This window comes from Malus sylvestris, chromosome 15 (genome assembly GCF_916048215.2).
Source record: "Malus sylvestris chromosome 15, drMalSylv7.2, whole genome shotgun sequence".
Taxonomy (NCBI): Eukaryota; Viridiplantae; Streptophyta; class Magnoliopsida; order Rosales; family Rosaceae; genus Malus; species Malus sylvestris.
Genome location: NC_062274.1, coordinates 16767244 through 16778493, shown reverse-complemented (window position 1 = coordinate 16778493; position 11250 = coordinate 16767244). Strand labels below are relative to the sequence as shown.

General features: G+C 37.4%; 1 protein-coding gene across 4 annotated transcripts; it reads right to left on the bottom strand.

Annotated features, from left to right (window-relative positions):
• Positions 1-280: 280 nt before the first annotated feature.
• LOC126605967 (uncharacterized) lies at positions 281-10506 on the bottom strand. Of its 4 annotated transcripts, XM_050273424.1 has the most exons (17): positions 10212-10506; positions 9705-9894; positions 8702-8792; positions 7744-8258; positions 7387-7666; positions 6423-6721; positions 5129-5311; positions 4189-4944; positions 3983-4077; positions 3822-3881; positions 3649-3737; positions 2904-3467; positions 2611-2685; positions 2356-2426; positions 2217-2274; positions 1673-1892; positions 281-1393 (listed from the first exon to the last, which is right to left on the bottom strand). In XM_050273424.1, the coding sequence occupies exons 4-17, from the start codon at positions 8157-8159 to the stop codon at positions 678-680; spliced, it is 3882 nt and encodes a 1293-aa protein (XP_050129381.1). In that variant the 5' UTR covers positions 8160-8258; positions 8702-8792; positions 9705-9894; positions 10212-10506; the 3' UTR covers positions 281-677. The 4 variants fall into 4 exon arrangements, with proteins under 4 accessions (XP_050129381.1, XP_050129380.1, XP_050129383.1 ...); XM_050273423.1 differs by lacking the exon at positions 8702-8792; XM_050273426.1 differs by lacking the exon at positions 8702-8792 and having other exon boundaries at positions 3822-3872.
• Positions 10507-11250: the final 744 nt, after the last annotated feature.

Below are 11250 nucleotides of genomic sequence, written 5' to 3'. Positions count from 1 at the left end.
TATCATATCAAAAAGGTATACCCAGTCTACTGAATTGAAATCTACAGAAAATGATGTCCGATTAGAAGCATAACAAAAATGGGGAAGGAAACTTTTATACCATCAGTAAGGCTTGTCGGTATACTCACCAAAAGTAATAAAGTGTGCCGGAAACTGTGTTAGAGAAGACCGGAACCTCAAAGGGGCATTCTCCGAAGATATCTGTGGAACAATCATAAACCAATAGAGATACAGAAGGCCAAACCTCAAATAATGAGTTTGTCAGCTAGAGAGTAATACATTAAATTAAGAGCTGATTTTATTAGGAAAATAAAATGTATGTACAAGAGGGCGTTGTTCTCTGAACGCTACAGGCAGGATACACTGTTTGCTAAGATATAATCACTAAGCCATACTAACTGGTGCCTTGAACAAAAAGATCTTTACAGTCAAAGACACCAACTTAATACAAGAGCAAAATCCAAAACATCCGAAAGGTTCACTCAAAATTAAACTTGTGCAGGAGCCTACAAAAGAATCTATATAACCTAACTGTGGACCGATAGCCAAACGACTATGCATGTGTAGCGGGGACTGTGGATAATCCAATGACTATTCTTATCACTGGTCATTTCTTGAAACAGTAATTTTGTTTCATTTGTCAATAGTATAATGAACAAGACTATACAGAGAAAACTTCAAACCATCATATTTAAGTCTGAGAGGTCATCCATTGGAATTTCAAGACCCATAAAATCATGATCTTGTAAATTGTCATCATCGATATTCAACCACGAACCCAAATCCTGTCCTTGGCCATCAATATCATCAGGGCCACCCAATACATCCATTCCCGGTAATTGCAGGTGAGACAGGTCAATGGGGTCCTCCATTACATCCATGGCAAACTCATCCTTATCCTTGGCATTGTTACTGGTAGTCATTTCACCTGACTTTGATCCAGATGGCAATGCTGGTTTAGGTTGCTCTGATGGCTTGCCAAGGAGGCCATTCACTGAAATAGATAGTTGAGTTTTCTGCTTAGGCTTCGTCTTTGACTTTCTTTCCCCCTTGACATTAGATACCGCTGGCCGACCACTTTTTGTAGTTCCATTTCTAGACTGCACCTCCCTGTTGTGCCCTTTTCCGTCTCTATCCCTCTCACTCCTCTTTCCTTTTGCACTGCTCGTTAAAGAACCTCCCATACCCGATGCAGCATTTGAAGTTCCAATATTATTCCCTACGGCATCAAGTGATAATTCCCTCTTCTTGACCCTGTTGGACCACGTCTCTTCTCTACCAGCAGTTTGTTCAGTTAAGTTATTTAAAGGTTGAAGCACATCTGAAAGGATGACATTAAGATTATCCACATTCTGACTAAACTGTGAAATGCTTGGCTGGGAACCCATGGAAGCTGCAGAAGAGACAATAACAAATATATAAAAAATGACACTTCAATCAATAGAGAATGAAAAAGAAAGGGAAGAAAATATCCAGAGTGCAGAGTCCTTCATCCCTTTATGCAATTGATTACACAAGTAACAGAAGAAAATGCATAAAAAATATCCAGAGTGCAGAGTCCTTCATCCCTTTATGCAATTGATTACACAAGTAATAGAAGAAAATGCATCGGAAGATAATGGAACAGAAAGCACATTCACAAATATTAATTCAGAGGCACAAGAAGAAATACCGGAAACTCTGGAGGCACTACCACCCTCTGCAATAGCCTCTGCTTGTCCCGTGCCAGAAAGAAGTATATCCCTATATAAGGGTTCACTGAAACAGCTTTTCCCTGTCTTTTCAAATTCATGACATCGGTCTAACGTCCGCTTAACAAATGCTAAGGAAGCTTGCTTGGCCATTTTATTACTGGAGCTTTTCCCACCAGTAGCATTAGGACCCCAAGAATTCTATCACAAAAATATATATGTTAAAGACAGCAAGCCAGAACTTTGACAAATAAATCAGAGCTACATCCCATACTAATAAGAACTAAAAGACAGCAAGCAAGAGTTTTGACAGTAAAGGGCAGTAGAGGGCCATCCTAAGAAACAGTCTTTATTTTTATGGATCTTATGGATAAGTTAGACGTTACAGCTCTAGGCCTCAGTTACTACACCTAAATTTGCAACCTGAAAACCTTACAAGGAGTAATTGCATGGCAAGAAAATATGACGATGAAAGGAGTAATTGCATGGCAAGAAAATATGACGATGAAAGGTCAAAGAAATTACCATATACTTTTCGTAAGCCATTCCAACAAGTTTGTCAAGGGCACGCTGTTCAAGCTCCCTATAGGAAACCAAATTGAATCGTTATATCATTATGAACAGAAGGTTAAGCAAAATAACCACAGGATAAAGGATTAATTACTTTTCTCGGAATTCTTCTGCTATGGAGGCAGACCTCATCAGTCTATCAAGCAAGCCTTTCTTCATGGAGACCTGGTACATAGGAAAAAAAAACATTAAATGGAAACCTTAACAACAGAGTTCATAACAAAATCAAATGCGCAGCAACTAAAAACTGTTCCAATACATCCAAAACGATTAATTTCTTTAAGCTCCTCCTATCCATATCCATTCCACAATTCATTATAATACAGAGTCATTCTATATATGAAAATACCTGTTCATGGTGCTTCTCCTCTAGTTTCCTGATTTCCTCATCAATTCCTTCATCCTCCGTCTGTGTCATATCAGGCTTGACAAAGATTATGCAAAAACATGTATAATTAATAAACCATATTACAGGATAAAATATATAATTCTGAAACATTTCAGCATAAAAGGAGCGATGCACTTCTAACCCCATCAGCAGAAGGAAATGATAAAAAAAAAAAAAGCTTCAAAAGGAAAAGCTTGTTATGATACGTCAAGTAAAACCAAAGAAAGCAAAACTAGTGTCTTCTAGAAGCATACCTCTAGTTCAGGAAAAATTCCAACACTTTGAACCTCCAGGAGAAGTTTTTCATCAAACGACATGTTACCATACTGAAATTCTGAACAGGACAGTCCAGGCATCACTGCTGGGTCTGAAAGGAAACCATTTCGTGAATGACCAAAGTCCGAATTGATTGCTTTGTTTGGGATGCCCACTACACCTGGCTCATCATATTCTGGTTTCCCAGTAATCCTATAACCATTAAAAGCAGTATGCCCAGCAAACTGAATGTTATCTTGTGATTGATAATCCAAACCATTGGATTCCACCTCTGCATCCAGATCGAAATCAACTCCATATGAATCAAATGTAACGTCTTCATTTACACTGCTAGAATCCTCCTCTGCAATCAACGCTGCTAAGAGTCTCTGACAGAGGGGAATTGCAGCATGATCTCCAGTTCCTGGGACAAATTGTTCTGGACGAAAGTCACCTCTCCTTGGTTCACATTCAACTCTTTCATGCCCATTAGCAACAGTAGTGCTACCATCTACACTAGAAGGAACTTGAGCTGGAGTTGTCACATAAGATTCAATGTTGCCCTGGTAAATCAATAGAAAATTAGAAGTCCTCATTATCCATAGCAGAGACGGGCATTGCTGACTCTTGAATATAAATGCCAAGTAAAACATCTCTGTGAAATGACAGTGTTTACAGACATCATTTTTCAAGAAAATAATAACATATATTCCTTTCTCCCCCCTAATTAAAGCAGGCTATCACCTGTTGCTTCAGGAAAGCTATGTCGGCATCAGATAGCAAACTAAAATATGGCTCCATTTGCGTCCAAAATGTACTGGAGAAGCAACGAGCTGCAGCAATAATAGAACTATTAATTCAACAAAAATTAAATGTTGGAATAGGATAAAAACAAAAGTTATCAATGAGAAAGGCACCAGAATTAACAACAGCATTTGCAGCAGCCAAAAGCTCTTCATGACCATCACCTGATCCAACTTAGGAAATTGAAACAAGAGTGAATAAGGAACAAAAACACTAAAGTAAACAAAGATAAAGTCAAAAAGTTATTCCTTCAGAAATTTAAAAGTTTCCCTACCGACAAAATCTGCCGCTGCATTGATTGCTGTGTGCTTTTGACGTGTATAGGGCTTTCGATCAGAGAGTCTCCTAGTTGGCGGTCGGCCTGCCTTGCTGTGTAACAAGTTATATTTAAATATGAGTCAATCCCAAATACTAACTGTTCAGAATAAACAGGATATCATTTGACAGTCAGAAAAGTATACAGAAGTACAATATTTAAACCTTTCACTCTTGTCAAAACCAAGTCTGGAACTTCTTAGCTGTTTTGCTGTTCCAACATTTCCAACCTTCTCAACCGTCATTGGCATGAGAGTCCTTGTGGAACCAAAACCTCGCCCTGTCCTCCCTTGCCTCCGAACACCATCTCCAAGGTCTTCCCCAGTAACCAGCTTATTCTTTCTTGATGGCAAGACCAGAGTGGACACCTTTTGAACATTCTGTCCAACTTTCTCATCTATCTCATCAGTCTTTTTGCCTTTATCTCTGGATTTAATCTCAGCAGCTCCCGACTCCTCGCTTTCGGATAGTGCAGCAGAAGACAAAGGATCAGCTTTTAACTTAACCTGCTGAGTAGAACTTCCAGGCAGGCGTTTGGTAAATCCCAGCCCAATGTCACTACCAGTAACATCAGATGGACTATCCATAGGAGTGGTTTCCTCATTACTTGAAACAATAGGAACAAAATTTGATCGCCTTGCAGTACGGGAGATCTTTTGTGGTCTCTGGCCAGCCCATTGAGCAACAGGTGGAGATGAAGATCGTGCTGATGACATGCGTTTGCGATTGTTAGCTCCAACGGCAGCAGGGGGCTTGTTCGTACAATGAGAAATTTCCCAATCATTAGGAACATTTGCTCGATTAACAACTGGGGACAACTTGGGTGCCACACCTGAGCCTGATCGTGGAGCCCGAACAGAAGCATTCATCTTTGTGCTTGAGGTAGGACTCGCTGAATTGAAATCATCACGGACACTTGCCCTGAAAGAAATACAGTATAAAAGAAAGACATCAACACAGTCTTATAGAGGAAAGAACACAAATTAGTAAATAAATAGGAGGAACTGAGGTATAGATCTATAAGCAGTTTTAGGCCCTTAACAACCACCAGAACACCACTCCAAAAGATAACCACACAAGAAAATACTATGGATGATATGCTTACTTATTAACAGCTCTGTGGTTCGCCCTTTCCTTATCTGTACCAATAGGGCGATCTCTCTTATCAGTGATAAGGGAAGGGTTGTCTGGTTCAGTCTTAGGGATGGATGAACGAAAGCCCAAGCCAGTTGGTTGCAAGATTCCGTCTAACTTTCCGACTCCAACAACTCCATTAGTGACTCCTGGCCTATAAAAATACAAGGTGTTAGCATTTCCTCTCAGGCAGTATATCACAAAAAGCAATCATCAACATAAAATAAATATGCAAAATTTCATTGAAATAACATGTCAACAACAAGAAGATTGATCCCTCGAGTCACCCAATTTAGAAAAAGTTTTCATATGACAGAAAAAACCTTTCGCTCTCTGTACTATGAGTTGAAAGCCCAGAAGAGAGTCCTGGGCTATCCATTCCAGCTCCAATCATGGGGTTCATTCTAGTCAATAATCGCAGAAGTTTAAACAATCACTACTGGTAGACAAAGGACTCCACAATGATACAGATATCCTTCGGGCAATTGTTAACACCAAGCACATCGCCCTTTTTATCATCAAATAAAAGGCATAATTTTCCCAGAATATCTAAACACGGTTTTTCAGATTCAGAGAATTGTGAGTATTTTCATATCATGCACTAACATTTTTTTCCTCATTTGACCGAAAAATATTAACATGTTTTCCATAAATAATTGGACAATACAACTCAAATGGAAACATGAAAAGGAAGAAATAGTATGCATTTTACATATGGGAACAAAAACAACTTAACCATACAATTAGGTGTCATTCTTTTTTCTGATTCATCCTACCCTTTTACAACTTTAGAGGGTGCTGTCAAGTTGTGTCTACAAGTTCTCTCTTATCATCAATATCCAAATAGAGATGGTGGAAAAAAAAAGTGTAAAATTAAACCTGATATTTGCATAACCATTAGGTGCATAAAATACAACCTTGGCACTTTTAAATTCTACATATGTTGTGCAACTTCAATACAGAAATGGTGATTGAATGGTAACAAACAATAACTTGCACAACGTATAAAGAGCTACTACATCCACTATGGATCCTCAGTGGAAGTATATAAACAATAAGCATAAGGTTGTTAGCATTGAAAATCACTGAGACTTTTTTACCAGTAAGTTGACCTAAAAGGAATTACTTGTTCCAAGTTCCTTTTAGAAATAAAAATCTAAATACTGCGAAAATGCCTATCAAATTAACCTAAAACATGGAGGGATACAATATTTTAGGCAGTCTGTCCTTATGGGAAGAGCAAATTGTTATTTAAGAAGTCCTACCTGAACCCATGGGAGTCAATATTTGACCTTGAACGCACATCATTCACAGGCCTCTGCTGCATTCCCTGTTTAGTTTCACGGTAGCCATCAATTGGTTTACTGGATACCATACTTGGAGAAGCATCTGGCTTTATCCCAGAACGCTTCTTCTTCATTTTTGACTTTTCCCAGCCATCAACACTATTAGATAAATTTCGATCCTCTCCCTGAACTGCACCACTACTTGCAAGCCTCAGCATTTCCCTATCCCTGTCTACAATCACGGATGGCCGCACAAGAGAAGTACTCCGCACATCCATCTACAGTTATCATAATTATGTCAGTCTTCCCTTAGAGGAGTTACAATGCAGCAAATACTAATAGTGGAACTTAAAGATCACAACAGACATTATCAATCAAACTTGCATGGATTACCAGGTGGGATGCACATGATTAAAAGCACAAAAAACCAATGCAATGTGCAACACAGTCCACAGCTTGAGAACAATAAAACAGTGCTAACTAGCATGCATAATCATAATTATATGCAATCATGTATGCACTACAATGCCGAGAAAAATGAAAAAGAAGTAGACGACATATCAAAACCTACTAAAATGCACAAAAACAAACTACCTTTCAATACCATGTCCCCACTCATTCAAGTAAAGAAATCTTCCCATGCATGACATTTCAAGTGATATTTAAGTGGAAGAAGTTCCATATTAGATCAAGGTTAACCATCCGAATAAGCCCATAAACCCAGTAGCAAAATACAGTAATCAAAACAGCTTACGATGATTTCTAAGGAATCTTTAGACAAAATGCAGTTTAGTCAGAACCACAACTACAACAGTTCCTTGAAGCTAATTCTAAACAAAACATTCATTACAGTACTCAAGATATTATTACTATTATAATTATTATTATACGAACAAGGCGAGGGAAGAAAGCAAATGTAGCAGAATTTTTCCAAAATACAAACCCTCATATCCACCAAAGCAGTACGAGTGCGTTTGTTCGGGATAGAGTTCTTAGTCCTTTCTTCAGACTTTTGCTGCTCAAGTTCGAAACCACCAGTGACAGTATGACTCTGAATACCAATCTTGCCCATATTTGTCCCCAGGACTGACCGATCACTCGATAACACTGAACTAGAACGTTCATTAGAAAAGCCTTCTGTTCTTGATCTCTTCTTAGATGGTACGCTTGGGAAAACCTTGTTGAACGCAGATAAGTATTCATTGAAAGTTTTTACACGTTCCCTGTAAAATTATTTGATGTTATGCAGTAGTTAAAAGTTACAACTACAAACCAAACTGCAAAATATACACAAATATACCTGGCCTTAATAGAGCTTTCACGCAGACCAGCCTTAACTCGTTTTATTTCCTCCGGAATAGGAGATGGTAGCAACTTTCCTTTTACTGAAGCAGATGGAGATTCATCAGGTGAAACATTAAGAGCGACACTCACAAATCTTTTCAAGTCCCCTTGTCTGCTAGACTTGTGCTCTGGAGCAACCAACTTTTGATCAAAGCGCAAACACTGGAAGAAGTTCGTTACATCTCCTTGTGTTATTGCAGACGTGCTTCTTGACATGTTTGGAAGTGAAGATAAAATTGGATTTTCAATGCTTTCACGAAAGCTACCAGATCTATCCAATGCAGTAGCTATGTGGGATCCTCGCTGTCCACTGGTGTATAATGGTCTATCCGGGCTACCAGACGAGAGATCAAACTTGCTAGAAGTTGCCATCGCATCAATTTCCACACTCTATCCGTATCACAAAGCCATAAAATACAGAGGTGCATGACAATGACAGGGCGCAACAGCACATAAAACCCAAACTCTCACCTGAAACAGATAAGGATCATAAGATAAGAAGCCAAATCCCTGTTCTTTTTTTCCAAACTAATGATTTCAGCTATCATAGGATGGGTAGTCATTTTAAATCCTTAATACTGATATAAAAGAAAGAACGATGGGAAACATAACACGAAGTAGCCAATTGCGAAAAGTATAAACAAGAAACTGGACTGAGATGCATAAACCATACAGAACATTTATTGTGGATTTCTTCGTTCAAGGGTAAAACAAGTCGAAAAGATCACAGTTAAAAGTAAGAGTACATTTAATTTCAGAGTACTGGTCCACAGACTACTAACCTAAACATAAAGGATTAAAACAATCTTGCAAGCTCCACAATCCAAAAGGAAGAAGGAAAGAAATTAAGCCTTACATTAGAAGTTCAATCTTGTTACATCCATAAAAGCAAATTCATAAAAGCAAATTGGCACATTAGAAGTTCAATCTTGTTACATCCATAAAAGCAAATTCATAAAAGCAAATTGGCGAAGCAACCCACACGAGAAGGTTTATCAACATATCCTAATATATAAGCAACCAAGCAATTAGCCGAGAAACCATGAGACCATCATAAACCGGACACACAGTGAACAAAAATAAATGCAACTGATGTGTATGCCATTTGAGAATTTTGCACAGGAACCGAAACCTAAGAATATCATTATGGGGTGCAGCTCCATTAATGTTAACATTATTCCGATCAACACAATGATATTTGATTAAGATCAATAAATTCATGCACAAAACTTGACATGTTACATATATACCAAAGACAATTACTACCTTGTACTCAAGAATTAACTTTTTAGAAGGAGATCAAACACTTACACACACAAAAATAAATTTAAAAACTAGACTAGCAGAATCAGATAAGTTGACAGTAAATAGAAAGCATTCTAACTTCAACCATGCACAATTTACTGTACTGGGGTAATATTCCATTCCTGGGAGTTTGACAATGATTTGGTTAAGCTTCTTGAGGTATGGCTTCTCCAGGTAACTCCTTAGTTACCCAATCAAACAATCGCTAGAAAGATTATCCTTTAGTCAAACTCCTCCCAGGTCTATCCCTGTACTTCCACAGTTTGCTACTAATGTTCATTAGGATAAGAACACACCAAAGATCTAAGGAAAATCATATCAGCTAACATTTAAATGAAGTCATTGCTGATACCATTTAATTATGAGTTTCGAAGTTCCGGTTGACCCTCCATAAGCAGCTCATTGACCAATAAATAGTAACTAAGTTAATGAACAAACTAAATGGAACAACACATGATATCACCAACACCCATATGATGGCTCAATTAACATTCGTCATGACCTTAGAATAATCAAAATCGACTCATCATTCTATTTAACCTTAAAAAAAAAACTTGAGATAATTAAATTAGTACAGCTATCTCGAAGTGACAATGTAGTCACCATAGGTACCTTTTACATTTATCATCTTCCCTTCTTTGGAAATAAAAAATTCCCTGACTACACTTTTTTCGGAGGCGGATTATTCCAGCTGATGTATGATTCGGAAGTTCAATGCCTTTCGCGCTAAAATTTCACTCAACGAGACAACTATTTCCTAATATGTCTTCAATTATTCTCCATTCTAATCAACAAAATGTACCTGTCAAAACAGATACTCGGTCACATAAAATTTTCAAATTTTGGTCTACTCTTAAGATTTTTGAGCTTCATTGCTTTCTAAGCTCAAATTTATCTATAATTTCACTTCAATAATAAATAAATAAAACCTTAAAAACCCCAAAAAAATTTCGCAGATAGAAAATGGAAACCCTAAAAGTTGAATGCACGAAACCCTAGATAAATTAAGCATTACAAACCTTCAATCACACTTCAAAAATTAAACCCAAAATTCGACACGCATAACTTAAATCAAGCAAAACTAAATCGAAACCGAAGTTCAGAATTCAAATCTTATACCTTTCAAAAATCGGAGACAATGATGTCCAATTGGCGGCCAAGCAAGCGCGATTCTTTGATTTGGGGATTCGTCGATACGTCCGGAATCGAATATTCCAAGGGTTCTAATTAGAGTTCCGAGCTCGAAATCGAAGGTTCGTACACAGCCAAGGAGGACGAAGAAGAACCCTGTGTTTTGATCGGCAATGGAAATGGGGGACGGTTAAATTACTGTCATACCCATGTTTCGTTTTACCGATGAGTTAAAGTGGGCGTTGGGCGGGGGTAATTTGGGAACAATGATGTTGTCAAAACAGCTACAGAGAGTTTTCAATGAATGTATGTAAACATATATGTAATAATATATGCATGTATGATTGTTTGTAGGTTTATATATATACATATAGGCACATGGGATGAATTTACAATTTAGGAAGCGACAATTATTGAGCAATTTGAAGAAACAAAATATTAATTTATGAAAAGATATAATTAAAATCAAGTTTTTACAGTTAAAAAAAGTGATGTAATTATGGTTTTCGATCATGATGTTGATTGAGTGATGGTTAACTAAAAACGTTACAGTATATATTTCGCTCGACTTAATAGCACATCACATAGTGTCAGAGAGTACCAAAATATAACACGTATAACCAATGTTACACAATATGTACGGGTTTTTCCGTACGATTTAGGATTGAGATGTTTGTGCATTTATTATAATTTAAGTTGATTTGTTGTTGTTACACAAAAGGTAAAGAAATTTCACATCCTAATCTTTATAGTAATATCATTAAAATGTTTACCTAGTTTTGGACAAGTTTTCTTATTTGGTTTCATTGGTACATCCCCCTTCAAATGGTAAAATATGCAGTTTCACCATCACTGCTATTTTATCGCTTTAAAATTATCCTTACACCGCCCAAAGTAGTTCAACATGAAAAATGACCGGGACATCTAATTACAACAAAACAGACAAAAACGTTTCAAATCGTTGCAAAACAATGTCAGAGTAGTTTAGCATAGGAAATGTTCTTTTTTCATTCATTCGTACAAGAAG

Excerpts from the sequence above, each read along its gene's own strand:
- LOC126605967 (XM_050273424.1), bottom strand. The coding sequence starts at position 8,159 with ATGGCAACTTCTAGCAAGTTTGATCTCTCGTCTGGTAGCCCGGATAGA. Across the intron at positions 6,722-7,386 it reads CTGCTTTGGTGGATATGAGG|ATGGATGTGCGGAGTACTTC; the intron begins GTTTGTATTTTG and ends TGATAACTGTAG. Across the intron at positions 4,078-4,188 it reads GGTTTTGACAAGAGTGAAAG|CAAGGCAGGCCGACCGCCAA; the intron begins GTTTAAATATTG and ends CTTGTTACACAG.